The 19172-nt window shown below is 38.5% G+C and overlaps 1 protein-coding gene across 1 annotated transcript; it reads right to left on the reverse strand.

Moving 5' to 3' along the window:
* Positions 1-2199: 2199 nt before the first annotated feature.
* Positions 2200-18898, reverse strand: LOC130911299 (chromo domain-containing protein cec-1-like). Its single transcript, XM_057829167.1, has 2 exons — positions 18822-18898; positions 2200-2705 (listed from the first exon to the last, which is right to left on the reverse strand). The coding sequence occupies exons 1-2, from the start codon at positions 18826-18828 to the stop codon at positions 2200-2202; spliced, it is 513 nt and encodes a 170-aa protein (XP_057685150.1). The 5' UTR covers positions 18829-18898.
* Positions 18899-19172: the final 274 nt, after the last annotated feature.

Below are 19172 nucleotides of genomic sequence, written 5' to 3' on the forward strand. Positions count from 1 at the left end.
TAACATAATTGACTAACAGTGTGAACGGTACACTTCAAACAGACAACTTATTGTTAATGGCTGCTGTGACATACTGTAATTACTCAACACAAGTGTTTACTTCAAGGTTTCAGTTTTTTCCCCAGAGCATTTTTTTAACACCTGCATGCACACATGCACCCCCCACACAGACACAACCTCATTGAAGCTATATTGCTCTTATACCAATGAAACATTTACGATTTTATGATGGCAATAATGACACAGAATAAAGCAAGCACATACAGAAAAATAGCTGTGGCCATTAAACAGTCATGTTATAGGCTTCACTGTTGGATTATACTTTATGCTGAATACTTTATCATCATAAAAGCTATCAGAGAAATCACACACATAGATACAAAATAACGCGATATACTGATTGCTACATGCAGTCCGTGCCCAATCCACTCATTAAGTTCAGCCGTTTCGACAAGGTTATAGCCACTATCCGACTTCATCACGTTCATTTGTAGCATTAGCCGCTAGCGTTAGCTTGTGGCCTGACTACCAGTAGAGAGCACTAAAAGCACCCTCTCCTGAAATCGTGAGAACCAGGGAGGACAGAGGGTGAAAGCCCATCTGGAAGCCACCAGTCTACATACTGTCGGGTGAAAGTTTGGCGAAGCTCCCTTAAAGTGCCTACGACAGGAATATTAAAATAAATAAATAAATAAATAAAACAGTCTCAAATAGCATTATTATGTGAATTAGAATCATATTTTGACACAATTCGACTACAGTGCCCTCCATAATTATTGGATTTATAATAATTATGTGTTTTTTTTAGCTTGTAATATATTTTTTTTCTGAATAATATGGGACCTTAATGGAAATAAAAAAATCCAACCTTCAATACAAGTGCATTTATTCAGTGGGGGGAAAAAAATCCCACATAAAGAAATAATTATTTGACATCAAATAATGTGTGTCACAATTATTAGCACCCCTGGTGTTAATACTTTGTACAAACTCCTTTTGCCAACAAAACAGTGCCTAATCTTCTCCTATAATGTTTCACAAGATGGGAAAAGAGAAAGAGGGATCTTCAGCCATTCCTCTGTTTCGCTTCCAAAGGCCCTGGGAGCCTTGTTAGGGTGCATGGCATCATGAATGCTTTGAAATACCAGGACATTTTAAATCAAAATCTGTTGCCCTCTGCCCGAAAGCTTAAGATAGGTTGTCACTTGTCTTTCAGCAAGACAATGAACCTAAACATATGGCCAAATCTACACAGAAATGGTTCACCAGACACAAAATCAAGCTCCTTCCATGGCCATCTCAGTCCCCAGACCTCAACCCCATTGAAAACCTGTGGGGTGAGCTGAAGAGAGTACAGAGGAGAGGACCCAGGTCTCTGAATGATTTAGAGAGATTATGCATAGAGGAATGGCTGAACATCCCTCTTTCTGTCTTTTCCATTCTTGTGAAACATTATAGGAGAAGTTTAGGTGCCGTTTTGTCGGCAAAAGGGGGTTGTACAAAGTATTAACACCAGGGGTGCTAATAAATGTGACACACATTATTTGATGTCAAATAATTATTTCTTTATGTGGGATTTTTTCCTCACTGAATAAATGCACTTGTATTGAAGGTTGGATTTTTCTCTTTTTTTCCATTAAGGTCCCATATTATTCAGAAAAAATAATTATTAGAAGCTAAAAAACACATAATTATTATAAATCCAATAATTATGAAAGGCACTGCATATACAACAATTTGGCAATTCGCAGATGACGAAAATGTTGTCTTTTAATCTGCCGTTTATCCACGCCTAACATTATAGGGCTCTAGCGTCCCCAACAGGAGGATGACATCAGCAGGGTCATGGTTTCATCCGATTTAGAATTCAGCCCATTAACCCCTTAATGGATTCAATCATTCAGAACAAGGAAAATACGACGAAGAGAGCCGCAAAATGTCATTGTTTCAGTCTCTCTACTCCAACATTTTTACAGGATATTCTTTTTATCGAAGTATTATTCCCCAATTGCTAAATAAACGACATGACAAACTATAGTGTTGTGATAAATGGAATATTAAATATTAAAAATGCATTTATTCAGTATGACATGTCAAAATTACTCCACAATGGTCAAAACTGTCCACTTCTTGCACCTCCCAAACTATTTTTTATGCCAGCGGAGTTAGTCTGTCTTTTGTCATTTCCCTGCCCCAGCTTCAGAGTGCATAAATAAACCAGGAGGCGTGACAGCTACCCGACATGCTAACCACAACCGAGTTACTCCCCTCAAGGTGAGCAACGTGATACTCACAGAACAGCAAGCGTGATGTAAAGTTGTCCCTCTCTGATGGTCGAGCGATGAGGTTGTCTGCTTGGAATCCTTCTTTTGAACTGCTGCTGCTGCCACTCGGAGGCTCCTCCCCTCTGCTGGCCTCGCTCAGACCTTCATCTTCACCCTTAAATGTCTCTTCAGTCCACTTTGGGATGTCCACAACCTCCACTTTAACATATGGCGGGTCCTCCTCCTCCTTTTTGAGCGGATGAGGTTGCTGCTGCTCCTCGATGTGGGGGTTCTCAACTCTAGTGAAATACTCCTCCTGCTCTTCTTTAATGTGGACGAATTCTTCCTCCACCTTCTTGACGTATGTCGACTCTTCCTCCTCCTCCTCGTCTTCCATTCGAGCAGACTCCTGGCATTCAGGATGATGCAGCTGACTGACATCTGCAAGACCAAGATCATCATCACACATGGACCAAATTTTTTTTCTTCATTTGCCATATTCAGTCCCCCAAATATTTACTGCTTCAGAAATATTCCTCCGTGACAATTTTGTATTTATTCTTATCTTGTCGTGAGCCACTACGACACGATGTATTTCAAAATTTCTTGACATTACATTACTTGACACAAACATAAGTAGGGATACGAGTCCTGCCGACTGTGCCATCTTCACAATGTGAATTATTTCTAAACGAGAATAATGTAAAAAAAAAAAATGCTTGTTTTTATTAAATGCGTTTTTGACTTAAATCCTGATCCCTTTCACCCGATTTCGATCCTCTGAAAAATGGCGCAATCGGCCAAATTTCTGATCACGTTATCGGATCGGGACATTTTTCCCCCACAAACGATTGACATAATTTTTATACAAATGTGTGTCAAATGGGGGGGGAGGGGCAACTTCACGGAGGTAATGTACACCTATCGACACCGACGGGTTATTTCCATGGTATTGCCGAAATTTTCGCCCCACCCCGCCCAATCACGAATCCTTTCGACTTACCGTCCCCCCTCTTTCTCCTTAGTTAGCAGGCTCACCACATGGTGTCCACGGGTAAATATAACTAGATGATAATACAACAGGTAGCATAGCCGTTTGATAATGTGTTTTTTTTTGTTGCTTGTTCTTATCCTCTTCTGTCTGCTTCCTTTCTTTTTGACCCACCTAAACGGCCCTCTAAAAAAGACTTATGCTTAGGGATGTGCCAATCCGATCAAATGAATGGAAATCGGGCCGATCGCGCCGTTTTCGGAAATGTGTGAAAAGGATCAGGTTTTTTATTTAAAGAATATGTTTTTCTGCTTCATGCTCGTAGAGCCCCTTACTCTCCCTCCAGCTGCTTTTCTTGATCAGCAGTGACCTGGAGTTAACTACTTAAGGCTGAGTTATGCTTCCGAGACAGACCTGCGCCGTCAAGGAAGACCCGATTTACGACCCTCCGCCATAGCCGCTCTTGTTCCTTCACAATTTTCTGACTTCGCGTGGCGTCACCGCGTGTGACGTGGCGGAAAAGGATTGTGAATGGTCTCCTCTGATTGTTGTTTCTGGTTCACTGCCACTGTCAAACATTTTGCTACATGCAAAAATGGACCAAGCCGACGAGAGTATCAACGAAGAGCAAGGCAAGGCAAATTTATTTATATAGCACAATTCAACACAAGGCAATTCAAAGTGCTTTAAATCACATAAAGATCATAAAAATCACATTTAAATTAATACAACGTAAAAACCAAGACAAAAGATCGCATTTAATCACAAATAGAATAAAAATAAATAAATAGAAATAAAACAAAAATAAAAATAAAACAAAAATGAAAATAAAACAAAAACTACTACTACTAACAATAATTGAAATCAGCAATGGGTATAAGCACAAGAGGAACAGAAAACAAGTAGATTGAAATATATAGACAGTTATGGATATGCAGAGCTAAACAAAAGCGTTTTTAGCCCTGATTTAAAAGAGCTAACAGTTTGAGCATACTTCAGACGTGCAGGTAACTTGTTCCAGAGGTGAGGTCTCCGTAACAGTCTTCTACGTCGCCCGCGCCTTAACATTTGTATGGTCAACATTTGTTGTTCAATGTTGATGAGCTGAAGATCCACATTCACGCGTTTTATCTCCGTTAGAATTTTAGCATAGAAGTGTCACTGGAAGAAAACTAGAAGTCGTCAAGAGTCCCCCAAAACCCTACTCCACACCTCTTTAGTGGCTTGGCGGTGAATTACAGAGCAACGCCGCAGAACTATCAAATGCTCATTTGCCCCGTAGTTGCTTCGCCGTCACCACAACGCAGTAGCCTAACTCAGGCATCAAAGTTAATGATGATTGGAAGGTTTTATAGCATAAATCTTTTGAGTTATACATCAAATGCCCAAATGAGTCAATCATCATTTAGCTTGTTACACACTAGCAGTAGTGTGCTGTGGCAACTTCTTGTATCAGTGAGAGGCTGTTGTCAGCACCTTAAGCGGATTTGAGTGGACTCATTCAATGAAACATTTAATAAAGGCAAGCATTTTTCTAGGTCATTGTTTTAATTCACATAATGAAGGCAACACAGTGGGACAGCAACACATTTACAACTTTTGATTAAGAAAAAAGTGTATACTTTTTTTTTCAGTATTGGATCGGGACTCCGTATCAGCAGATGCTCAAAATCAGCTGACCTGGACTCAGATCGCAAAAATATGCGATGGGGACATCCTGAATTATTACTATTATGTAGCGGTTCAACAATTAATTCATTGAGAACTATTTTGATAACCAATTAATTGCTTAGGACCTTCTTCACCTTAAAATTGTCTAAATTCGTCAAATTATAACATATATATGGCGGAAAACACAGACAAGAATGAAAAAGCTGTTTGTGCTCGTGCACCCCTCTTTAAAATAAACTGCTGTATTTTAGGCCTGTTGTGTTTGATAGAACAATATGTCTATATGCTGCCATAGCAGATTCATGGCGCATTAAGCCTCTGAACTATTTTTAATTTGTCCGTTTTACCCTGGAAACCCCCATTCACAGATGTTGCGCAACCACTTTTGTTTCAAACCAGCCATAAAAAGGAGGGACGTAATCGTATTTATTATTCGAAATCTCTGTCATTTTTAGCTTAGAATCATTCATTGATGTCTAATATTTAGTTGGGAAAAAAAACGACTTTAAAAAATGATTCATTCGCTTATTTTAAACTTTTAAACAAATTACATCACAATGAAAAAATTTGCGTCTGTAAAAAAGTCACGGATATCTACCTCATAACTATCGCTTAATTGTATTTTTTTTTTACTGTCGCATTTTCCCCAATATTTTAGAAGTAATCGATCCAAAGAAAAAAAAAAATTAAAAGGGCAAATACAGAAAATGAAAATCTTGACCACTCCTTGGTGTCTGCGATTTCTGCATCGCGACCCTTGTTACATTACCATGTTTCACGCATAAATTCCCCAAAAAATCCGGCTGTGGCCATTCACAGCTGTGTCTTGACACCCGGTGATACATGTAGGGCTGTCCCAAACGACTAATTTTCTCCCGATTAGTCAGCAGACTATTTTTACGATTAGTCGACTAATCTTATAATTAAAAAAAAAATTATTTATTTTTTAAATATTTTTTTTTTTACAAATATAGCAATGAATTTATTTTTTTTTACGCTGATCAATTCACAGAAACATTTTGGAACACTTAAATTCTTTATTAAAGTACAAATAAACATAAATAACAATAATAAATCACAAATAAACAATGAGTTCAAATCCTGAGAGCAACTTGTGCAAAAGAATGGAATGTAAACAGATTCAGAACACTGACTTCACCTTTCCAACATGATTCAAAACAATTCTTTAAAAAATACCTAGCATTAATATTATAGTATACTGTAGTACTATACAGTGCCTTGCAAAAGTATTCGGCCCCCTTGAACCTTGCAACTTTTCGCCACATTTCAGGCTTCAAACAAAGATATAAAATTTTAATTTTTTGTCAAGAATCAACAAGTGGGACACAATCGTGAAGTGGAACAAAATTTATTGGATAATTTAAACTTTTTTAACAAATAAAAAACTGAAAAGTGGGGCGTGCAATATTATTCGGCCCCCTTGCGTTAATACTTTGTAGCGCCACCTTTTGCTCCAATTACAGCTGCAAGTCGCTTGGGGTATGTTTCTATCAGTTTTGCACATCGAGAGACTGACATTCTTGCCCATTCTTCCTTGCTAAACAGCTCGAGCTCAGTGAGGTTGGATGGAGAGTGTTTGTGAACAGCAGTCTCCAGCTCTTTCCACAGATTCTCAGGCATGAAAATGGGTCAGGGGTTAAAAAGGTGAGAAGGGTGTGGAGGAAATATGTTCCAGTACACTGTACACCCCAACAAAATATTGAGCTCTGTCGACCCACACTGTGTTTCAGCAGGGCCATGCAGAGACCGGTGGAGGGGCGGGTGCTCGTAGATCAAAAGGGGCACATGAGCAAGTATTTAATACACCTTATAACAACATAACTTCAATTTTAACCAGCTTTAGATAATAATTGGCTGCGACTGTGACATACTTTAATTGGGAGGGGGCAACAGTGAATAGAAATCAAAACTGTCATCAACACTTTCTGGCTGTGACTCAGTCAACGTCTGCCTCTTTTCTTCCTTCAACCTCTGCATCAAAACTTCCTTCCTCAACTTGTTCATCTGAGAACAAACCACATCAGATGGTCACTGAGCCACCAACAGCACAGTTTTCTTAAAACTATTATTTCATTATTATCCATACTTAACAACTCTAGCACCTAATGATTAATAAAGCAATGACATAAAAATCTTATAGAAAAATAACATTGTAATTGTGTTTATAATTGTATTTAATACCAGACTATCCTTGCAAACTTGTTCTTACCAGGTCTGCTATTCACCCAGCTGATGAGGTATCCACTGCCTTTAGCAGCCTCATCTAACTCCTTTTTTTATCCCTCAATCTCCCTTCCCTACGACGCATGTCTATGTAATGAAATATAAATATTTTAAAAAACAAAAAAACAGACTCCCCGGTGGCTTTTAGTTTTAAAGCTTTCTTAATTTCTTTCTCTCTCAATAACGATGGAGGTAGATTTGTGTTTTTATTATTCAATCAAAAAACAAAGTTACTTCTATCAAAAACAAAGTTGCTTCAATCAAAATACAGTTATACTTTTAATACCAAAAGTCACTTCAATTAAAAAAAAAAAGTTTTTGATTGCAAAATAAATTTGAGACAAAAAAAGCATTTGAAAACTATTTTTCTTGATTGAAACAAATTTTCCATTGAAGTAATGTTGTTTTGCGTTTGGGCCACATTTTGGCTAGGACATTTGTGTTTTTATTATTCAATCAAATAAGTTGCTTCAAACAAAAAATATATATAAAAAGAAAAACTTTGCACATGTGTCAATCACCGTGTAACAAAGCCTGAGAGGGTTTGAGTAGACTCAGTATGAAGCATTTAATAAAGCCAAGCATTTTCTTACTACTTTATTCTTGTTTAAAAATAATTCGGTGGGGGCAGTAACATGTTTAAAACTTATCATAAGTCTTACATTTTGAAGTGCTTGAAAACCATTTATAAATGATACTTTTTTCCAATGTAAAATCTGAATAAATACATTGAACACACACCAAAAAAATGGGGGGGGGGGGGGGGGGGGGGGGCGCTACTTCGCGGTTTTCACTTATTGCGGCGGGTTCTGGTCCCCATTAACCGCGAAAAACGAGGGATCCCTGTATTTCTGAAAAGCTGTAAGAAGCAAGAGTCATTCCCACCACTCGTCGGGCCGGTGTTGTCCCGACACCGGCCGTCAGCTCAAGTCCCAGCCGAAAATAACGCGTCTAAGGCGGACGACGGGAGCGAAGCGATGCGAGGCGACCCCTCAATCCGAGAGAATGCCGCTTAATTTGACTCAACAGTGTGTTTCTTCGTTTATATTACCGCTAAATACACAAGCTTGACGCCAATTTAACGGGAGCTATTTTTTTTCATGGGAGATTTGGCTAGCTCTGGCAGTGTTCAACACAAGCTGCAACGAATGGCATTAACTTTTTTATATCGCAAAATGTGAAAACGATTGAAACCATTACTCACCAAATTCAATCTGCTGGCAAATACAGGCAAGTGTGTATGCTGCGCTCTGGTCTGCCCGGTGTGGATAAGGCCTGCTTTTTTTTTTCCGCAGCTTTGCAATTCAACCAAAGGCTCGCCGAGCACTCCTTGTTTCACGTAAGGAGTGCGCGCGTTTGGAATAATGGCCCGCAGCTTGGGCCGATGATTGGTTCTCGTCAGCGAAGCATCTAGAAGGATTTGCTGACTGTCCGTGTCACTTTTTTAAAGAACCGATCAGTTTACGTACTAAGTTAATCACATGATGATAATAATAATAATAATTTAATAAAACCTCCCGACCCGACCCCCCCCCCCCCCCTCCCAAAAAGAATTTCTCCTCGGATCTACGCAATTCACGTAGGTCGCCCTTTTTGACTTCAAAACGGCGAATTTCGCCGAAAGGTGAGAGATTTTCATGCCTGGATTCTCGATTGGATTCAGGTCTGGACTTTGACTTGGCCATTCTAACACCTGGATACGTTTATTTTTGAACCATTCCGTTGTAGATTTGGCTTTATGTTTTGGATCATTGTCCTGTTGGAAGATAAATCTCCGTCCCAGTCTCAGGTCTTGTGCAGATACCAACAGGTTTTCTTCCAGAATGTTCCTGTATTTGGCTGCATCCATCTTCCCGTCAATTTTAACCATCTTCCCTGTCCCTGCTGAAGAAAAGCAGGCCCAAACCATGATGCTGCCACCACCATGTTTGACAGTGGGGATGGTGTGTTCAGGGTGATGAGCTGTGTTGCTTTTACGCCAAACATATCGTTTTGCATTGTGGCCAAAAAGTTCAATTTTGGTTTCATCTGACCAGAGCACCTTCTTCCACATGTTTGGTGTGTCTCCCAGGTGGCTTGTGGCAAACTTTAAATGAGACTTTTTATGGATATCTTTGAGAAATGGCTTTCTTCTTGCCACTCTTCCATAAAGGCCAGATTTGTGCAGTGTACGACTGATTGTTGTCCTATGGACAGACTCTCCCACCTCAGCTGTAGATCTCTGCAGTTCATCCAGAGTGATCATGGGCCTCTTGGCTGCATCTCTGATCAGTTTTCTCCTTGTTTGAGAAGAAAGTTTGGAAGGACGGCCGGGTCTTGGTAGATTTGCAGTGGTCTGATGCTCCTTCCATTTCAATATGATGGCTTGCACAGTGCTTCTTGAGATGTTTAAAGCTTGGGAAATCTTTTTGTATCCAAATCCGGCTTTAAACTTCTCCACAACAGTATCTCGGACCTGCCTGGTGTGTTCCTTGGTTTTCATAATGCTCTCTGCACTTTAAACAGAACCCTGAGACTATCACAGAGCAGGTGCATTTATACGGAGACTTGATTACACACAGATGGATTCTATTTATCATCATCGATCATTTAGGACAACATTGGATCATTCAGAGATCCTCACTGAACTTCTGGAGTGAGTTTGCTGCACTGAAAGTAAAGGGGCCGAATAATATTGCACGCCCCACTTTTCAGTTTTTTATTTGTTAAAAAAGTTTAAATTATCCAATAAATGTTGTTCCACTTCACGATTGTTTCCCACTTGTTGTTGATTCTTGACAAAAAAATTAAATTTCATATCTTTATGTTTGAAGCCTGAAATGTGGCGAAAGGTTGCAAGATTCAAGGGGGCCGAATACTTTTGCAAGGCACTGTATATATATATATATATATATATATATATATATATATATATATATATATATATATATATATATATATATATATATATATATACACACACATATTAGGCCTGTCAAAATTATCGCGTTAACGGGCATTAATTAATTTTTTAAATTAATCACGTTAAAATATTTCAGCAATTAACGCATGCACTGAATGAGCCGCTCTCGCATTGCCTCAAACAGATTTCAATGACGCCGTTTATGGACATTAAGAGTGAAGAAAATGCCCCCGGCCGCACGGGGGCAGCGCAGCGCCGTTCCATACTAATGTTATTCCTTCTAATAGGGGGAGAATTAGTAGTTGTGAGACGTTTATGCTGTTGCTTTGTGCTCCACACATATTTCGGTAAGTTTGCTATCTTTTAGTGGCAATTATGTGTCTCTTGTTGTATTTTGGGTAAGATATGCATAGAGATATATCTGTTATAAAGGCGAGTGGACACAGGCGTTCTTTGGGCTGCGTCGTTTATTGCATAGGCTTCTGCAACTCCTTCAAAACAAACAGAAGTATCATTTAGTGAAAGCACAACAAAAATAATATTGCTATCTCTCATAAAAAAATGTTCACAAAAAGAAAAGCTCTTCTGTCTATAGTAATGAGGCCCTATTCTCACACAGCTAAACAACAATGCAAAGTGAACTGGCATTACTAGGAGTTTGGTCACTCAATTCGTATTATATATTTTATTAAAACAAAAATATGAAGAGGGGTTTTAATATAAAATTACTATAACTTGTAACTATAACATTTATCTTTTAAGAGCTACAAGTCTAACTATCCGTGGATCACTTAACCAGAAAGAATGTTAATAATGCCATTTGTGGATTTATTGTTATAATAAACAAATACAGCACTTATGTACAGTATGTTGTATGTATATATCCGTCTTGTGTCTTATCTTTCCATTCCAACAATAATATACAGAAAAATATGGCATACTTTAGAGATGGTTTGAATTGCGATTAATTAATTTTTAAACTGTTATTAACTCGATTAAAAATTTAATCGTTTGACAACCCTAATACATATATATATATACATACATATATAAAACATGAGTTGTAAATATTAACAGATTTTTGTTAAGTCAAAGTAGGACATGAACAAAAATCTTTTACTTTGGAAAACAACAATTCATATTTTTGCCAATTTTCGGACATTTTATCGTCTAAACTAGCTGTTTAATAAGGCTGGCAACAACTAATAAATTAAATCAATTAATGAATTACTTGCCAACGAATTTGATAATTGATACAGTTGTAGACTACATTTAAGTCAGGAAGCTGTAATAAAATATTCTTTTTGAAAGAAACAGTCAACCATTATGTCTTTGTTGCTACTTACAACATGCCGAAAACAACTTCGAGGTAAATTGTGAAGGTAATTGAAAGAAGTGACATTTATCAGATTAATCATTAAATTAATTGTCTAATTCATTGATTATGAATTGTTAGTTGCAGCCCTATTATTATATCATTCATTCACATGCAAGAAAGAATCATTATTCTAGCTTCAGCAATCTAGTGAATATTGCCGATTGTTTTTCGTTGTTGTACAATTTGAAGGCATGAAAATGGTTCAGGGGTTAAAAAGGTGAGAAGGGTGTGGAGGAAATATGTTCCGGTACACTGTATAACCCAACAAAATATTGAGCTCTGTCGACCCACACTGTGTTTCAGCAGGGCCGTGCAGAGACCGGTGGAGGGGCGGGTGCTCGTAGATCAAAACAGGCACATAAACAAGTATTTAATACACCTTAAAACAACATAACTTCAATTTTAACCAGCTTTAGATAATAATTGGACGCGACTGTGACATACTTTAATTGGGAGGGCGCAACAGTGAATAGAAATCAACACTGTCATCAACACTTTCTGGCTGTGACTCAGTCAGTCTGCCTCTTTTCTTCCTTCAACCTCCGCATCAAAACTTCCTTCCTCAACTTGTTCATCTGAGAACAAACCACATCAGATGGTCACTGAGCCACCAACAGCAGTTTCCTCAAAACTATTATTTTATTATTATCCATTCTTAACAACTCTCGCACCTAATAACAACTCTAGCACCTAATAATTAATAAAGCAATGACATAAAATCTTATAGAAAAATAACATTGTAATTGTGTTTATAATTGTATTTTATAACAGACTATCCTTGCAAAGTTATTCTTACCAAGTGTGCTATTCACCCAGCTGATGAGGTATCCACTGCCTTTAGCAGCCTCATACAGCTCCTTTTTTTTTTTTTTTTTTTTTTTTAATCCCTCAATCTCCTTTCCTTACGAGGCATGTCTATATAATGAAATAGAAATCTTAAAAGGAAAAAAAAAAAAAAATCAGACTCCCCTGTGGCTCTTATTTTTAAAGCTTTTTAATTTCTCTCTCAATCACGATGGAGGTAGATTTGTATTCAATCAAAAAACAAAGTTGCTTCAATCAAAATATATATTGTTAATCCCAAAAAAGTCACTTCAATTAAAAAAAAAATAAAAATTTGATTGCAAAAATAAATTTGAGACAAAAAAAAGCATTTGAAAACTTTTTCTTGATTGAAATAACTTTTTCCATTGAAGTAATGTTGTTTTGCATTTGGGCCACATTTTGGCTAGGACATTTGTGTCTATTATTTAATCAAAAAAAAAAAAAAAAAAAAAAACTCACTTAAATTAAATAAATAATTCAATCATAGAAAAAGTTTGCGTTAGGCCTGAACGATATATCGTTTAAACATCGCCATCGCGATGTGCGCATGCGCAATAGTCCCATCGCAAGGACGTGCGATAGTTTTTTCATTTCATTTTTTTAAATCCACAAACGTTTGTTTTGAGCAAGGAGCGAGAAAGAGAGTGCACAGTCTCTCATTCTCTCCAGCTCGCAGTCATCGGCTCCTCCCCCTCCCCTGCTAGAGCGGAGTGGAGGGAGGAGGGGCCGAACAGCAGAGCGGAGGGAGGAGGGGCCGTTTTCAAAGTGAAAGCAAGCAATCAAGCAGCACGTTGAATAGGGAAGACTGTCTCCAAAAGGAGTTTTGGAAGTATTTTGGCTATCGACAAGAATATAAGGAACAAAAAACAGCCCTGTTGACAGTGCCTCGCCATGGTTGCCTCAACAAGAAGTAATCCGTCGAACATGTGGGACCATTTAAAACGCAGGTATCTATGCATTCCTGCTACGAGCTTCCCATCAGAGGCTTTTTAGTACAGGTGGGAACATTGTTACGTGCCAACGTTGTTGTCTCAAGCCTGCAATGGTGGATAAACTAGTAGTCTTGGCCAAAAACCTATGAGACCCAGTTGAGAATTGCTGAGCAAGGAAGGTGGACGATATGCAGACAAATACATAAATTTGGGAGTTAAAATGGTTCTGTTATTCATCAGTTATTTGCTGTTATTCAGTTCAATTATTTACAAGTTCAATTGAGTTTGTTTCTTTTATATTTAAATTAACTGTAAATCGTATTTTTCAAATAACTATAGTACAGCTGCACATAAAGTTTTGATACTTAATATTTTTAAAATATTTTTACAACTTTGTTGCAGTTTTGCAGTTCTATATTGTTATATTTTGTGTAAACAACTCAGGGGACTAATGCACTTGCACTTTTATTTGACAGATTTAATATTTAAGTTCAAATATGTTGACAACTTTATTGTTTTACTGAGGTTCTTATTTATTGTTATAGTTTGTGAACAACTCTTATTTGTCATATTTAATATTTTTGTTCAAATATGTTTACAACTTTGTTGTTATTTTACCGAAGTTGTTATTTATTGTTATATTTTGTCAAAAACTCAGGGGACGAATGCACCTGCTCTTTTATTTGTCATTTAATGTATTTGCTGCTGTTGAAGTGTCAAATATTGTGTTCAAGAAATTATCTATTTTGTGCAGACATGGCTTCCTGGATCCCTTCATAATAATACAGCAATCTTAATCATTCACAAATGAAACCGTATTATATGAATACACTGTGGTCACGGTGTGTCATGCAAAGTATTTCCAAACAGCTATTCAAGTCATCTAGTGAATATTTCTTTAAAATTATTTATTTTATTTTTTTTTTACTATCGCAATATAATATCGCAATATATTGCACACCTAAAAAAAATCGCAACAATAGTTTTTTCCAATATCGTTCAGGCCTAGTTTGCGTATGTGTCAATCATCATTTAACAAAGTGACCAGCCTGAAAAGGTTTGAGTAGACTCATTATGAAGCATTTAATAAAGCCATAAATGATACTTTGGGGGAAAAAAGTGAAAAAAACATGTCTTTTATATTGAAGGAGAAAAGATATCATCATCGCACACACCATATAATTGTTTGCATTAGCCTAGCACATATATAGTCTAACACATACATGTGGTACAGGTTTTCGTAGGCATCGTCTAACTGTTTGCATTAGTCTATCACACGTAATATAATTAATCAGGAAATAGTATCATTTTCATATTTACGGTAGGACTACACTACTAATATAAAATAAATAGCACACCATAGTTGAATGAGAAGAAATAGAAGAGATACACAATGCCGTCTTATGACAAGATTGACGCACCAACTCTGGCAATCAGCTCTACCAGCAAACTCCAAGGACAAAGCGCTTTGTCCTAAAACAAGTACAACCAGCCCGGACAGCAAAGTTGATAGCGGGCGTCCCAATCCGCGCACGAACCTAAGCTGCCCAAAACCGGCCACAGAGGGGATGGCCCAAAAGCAACGCCCAGAAACGCCTTCGACAAGGCCCGCCTCAGCAAAGACTTTAAAAAGACCGGACACTGAGATAACACAGATTTTTTTTCTGCTCGGAAACATATAGCCTTGTTTTGGATCCAGAATTGTCCCTCTGTCGTCTGTTCTTGCCTTGTTTTTACCATTGTCGACGAATAAATTGTCAACCTGTTTTCGGTGAGTGTTCTTCAAGCTTTTGAAACATGGAGTCAGTACAAAGGGTTAAAATAAGAGGACGCGCGAGTTTCGGCCTTCCCGGCGGGCGCACGCGGGGTAGCGTCAGCCGAGCGGCACTTGTTTTGGTTGGTGCTGTCCGCGGGTGCGTCTGGGCCGGGGGGGCGAATTTCAACAATATATGTATCTTATTTCCAATGTAAAATCTGAATAAATACATTGAAGACACACAAAAAAATTGGGGGGGCACTACTTCGCGGTTTCACTTATTGCGGCGGGTTCTGGTCTGTGAGGCGCCCCCCTCCATCCGAGAGCATGCCGCTTAATTTGACTCAACAGTGTGTTTCTTCGTTTATATTACCGCTAAATATACAAGCTTGACGCCAATTCAACGGGAGCTTTTTTTTCACGGGAGATTTGGCTAGCTCTGGCAGTGTTCAACGCAAGCTGCAACGAATGGCAGTAACTTTATTATATCGCAAAGCTATCGTTAAAGTCATCAGTAGCAGACAGGCTTGATGACATGAGCTATTCACTGCATTCAGATCGCCAAGCAGACAAAGATTTGGTGACAATGGAATCTTCGTTACCCACAGCCAGACCTATTGTACAGGCACACACTTCCTCAATTAAATTCGCTGCCTCTCTGAGCAGCTCTTGGCACGTTTTGGACATATACATGATTTGCTAGGACAAATCGCGAAATGCGTCAAGGCCTACTACTACCACCGCTACAGTGAGTGACCATACAACTAATCTTTGTCTTTGTGATTTTGACTGAGCAATTGTTTTTGAGATTACATGGATCTACACTGCCACCTTACGCATACCTGTCAAGTTGAACGGTTTCGGCGAAGTTTGTACAAGTGAGCACTGATTTTTAAATGTGTATGCCGTACGTTCAAAATCTGTACGTTTTTTGTGCATTACGTTTTTTTTCTCCTTTTGGATTTTGTCACCGTTTCGTCAATCAGACAATGTATGTTACTATGCGTTACTACGTTGGTTGAATGACGGGAGACAAGTCAGAGACATGGAGAGAGAAGAGCGGGAGTGGGAAAGAGGGAGTTGTGACGCCGTTGCAAACGCGATGCTAGGCTAGGTGGCTCCATAATATCTGACTGTAGCCGACAGCCTACAAACAACGCCCACATGATGCTACGCTAGATATCACGTACAGTGGGGAGAACAAGTATTTGATACACTGCCAATGGGAAAACCCATTGGCAGTGTATCAAATACTTGTTCTCCCCACTGTATATGAACTAGATGCAAAATGATACACTTGCCGGCGTTGGTAAACAGCCGCCATCTTAAAGCAGTAAACTTCTCAGAAAGGCTCTGTTGTAGGGAACCTTCCTAGCGAACCTAAGTAACCTTTATCTAAAATGGTAAATGGTGTTATCAAAATCTTGACTTGAATCTATCTTTAAATGATGAAACAGTTTTAAAACGTTCACATGTCGAAAGTAGACAGAAGGGAACTAATGCAAAAAACGGGAGCAATTATAACACTTTTAACGGTTGATTCACAACATGAAATGACTTCCAAACATAGCAAAGGCTTCTATGTTTTTTTTTTGTTTGTTGTTTTTTTGAAAAATGAAAAAAAAACATGAAAGGTAACACCAGTTACTTTGCCAAGTAACTAATTACTCTTACATTCAGGTAACTGAGTTAATAACTAAAGTTAATTACTTTTTAAAAGTAAGATTAACAACACTGGTCATAAAGATGAAGTCTGCAAAATGAAACGTGACGAAAGCGGAGATTTTATTCTGCCAATTTGTTGCCGAACACAATTTGCCCGCAACAATAGACCCCACTCACATCACGTCACAACCACGCCTCCGCGCCATATTGTCCGTCAGCTCGTCGTGTTTACGCGTTACCGCTACGTAATTTCCTCCTATTATGGCGTGTTTTTCTGCTCGTTAACATTAATAATCAAAATGGTGAAGGCGTGCGTGGCAGTTGGTTCGGTAACAGAGAAGATAGACGGAGAGGCTTGTTCTACCGTATTCCGAGAGACCCGGAGAGGAGAGCGAGATGGCCTGCTGCAATTCGACGAGAAAACTGGGCACCAAACGATCGCCACAGACTATGTAGTAGTCATTTTATACCTGATAGGATGCATTTAATATATATTTAGAGAGTTTTGGGCTGACAACCACAATTAAGATAATTGCGTGGCTAATCGCCGACAACATACAGTTTCAAATTCAAGATGTTTATTTCTTCCGCCATCATTATTTTTTGAATAATATTTAGCTGGTACCAAGTGAAAGAAGCTGGCCTCGTCTACGGATCATCAGTTAAACAGGGGTGTCCAAACTTTTTGCAAAGGGGGCCAGATTTGGTGTGGTAAAAATGTGGGGGGCTACCTTGGCTGATTTACGTAGAACAATATATTTAAACAATTTTTAGCAAGCCCTTTTGTGTGTTACATTTGCTTTATTATTATTTTTTTTATTATTCATAATTTCAACATTCTCGCCTTTGTGGCGTTCTCTTTCGACACTCGGGCTATTGCGAAATACTGCTGCAGTGAAATTAAATTAGCTTCAAGTTGCTATAATTTCTCGCTGCGTATCTTCCTTGTAATGTTGTCGTACATGTCAGCGTGTCTTGTTTGGTAATATCGCATCACATCGAACTCTTTGAAAACAGCCGGACACAGTTGTTGCGTATTGTATTGAAGAAATAGTCCAATATCCACCTATCCTCGAAGCGTCGGCCATCGCAGTCAACTTTTATTTTTAATTGATTGTCCCTATTTTAGAAAATTGAAAGTAAAGGGTCACACGGGGTAATGTTGCTTAGAGTGCTGCTCTTAAAGTTTTTCAAAGTTTCGTGAGAATAGGCTGAGTTTCTGTGGACAAGATAGTTGTAGATATCAGGGTAGCAAATGTCAGGCAGAGACGGCGAAGACAGCAGGTCAAAAAATATCGATTTAGGTATCAAATATGGATCTGGCGAATGGATAGACTGAAGCTTTTCCACATAACGCCTTTTATGCAACGCATCCAATGAGTTTACAGCGTCTGAAAGCACTGAGGCTTCCATGAATTGCACTATAAATTGCACAACAAATTGAAACCATTGAGAATACGGATAAACAATGACGGACAATATGGTGGCCGGATACAGCGACACGTCATTGTGTGACGTTAGTGAGTGGGGTCTATTGCTGATCACCTCTCAGAATTTGCAAAAGAAATGTTCCCTGACCCAAAGATTGCATCGGTAAGTTAATTTTATCAATTGACCTTTTTCATTTATAATTGGACACACTAATGAATTACTTTCAAGTCAAACTGAATTGCGAGCTGAAGTGCAGCCATCAAAAGACATGACAGAAATGGCTAAAGTGCTATATACAATTATAACAAAAGTCACTGTTAATTTTTGTAAGTATGATGTAGCTGAAGATATTCTTCTTTGATTGCACCGGGTTATATGTGACAATATTACCAATAAATTCATATTATTTTAAAAAATGAGTTTTGTTTTTGTTTCATATTGCACGCTGTAGAAAACGTAAGATTAGTCACCAATTTTTAAGGGTATACGTCACTATTTGTAAGATTGCCAACGGCCTCGGGTTGACAGGTATGTTAACCTCACCTCGGGTTGACAGGTATGTTAACATCACATTAAAATTAGTAAGACAATCACGAACAAAAACAGTAAACACTGAATATTCTTCCACTTTTCCTTTCGACTTTAAAAACCACAAATGGGGTTCTGCGTGACAGCACTAGTCATATATTTTGTTTCTTTAAACATTCGAAATGTTATGTCTAATATTTGCGAGACGATTGAGTCAAAAGTCAACCTACTCACCTGACATTTTGGGACTCGATGTTTGCTTGCTCGGCGACGTGCAGATCCTAGGTGCGTTGTTTGCGCCCTTTGTTAGCGGCTAAACTTGGCTAGGCTAACCTAAGCAGGCCTCGAAGTTTCAACGTAGACCCAAACGACTCGAAGCAGAAGCGAGATTGAACGGATTCTTGGCATGTCCGAAAATGTCTGCCACCTTTCAATAGATCACCTTGCGTCGTGTTGACATGAAAAGTGACTTGTCTTCCCAGTAATACTGTTCCAAAGCAATCGGTCGGCAACTCCTCCCCCAGCCACTCAGTCACATCCTCTACGTCATGACGCATGAAGCACTCTTAAAGGCGGTAACACACT

The sequence above is a fragment of the Corythoichthys intestinalis genome, unplaced genomic scaffold, assembly GCF_030265065.1.
Source record: "Corythoichthys intestinalis isolate RoL2023-P3 unplaced genomic scaffold, ASM3026506v1 HiC_scaffold_24, whole genome shotgun sequence".
NCBI classification, from domain to species: domain Eukaryota; kingdom Metazoa; phylum Chordata; class Actinopteri; order Syngnathiformes; family Syngnathidae; genus Corythoichthys; species Corythoichthys intestinalis.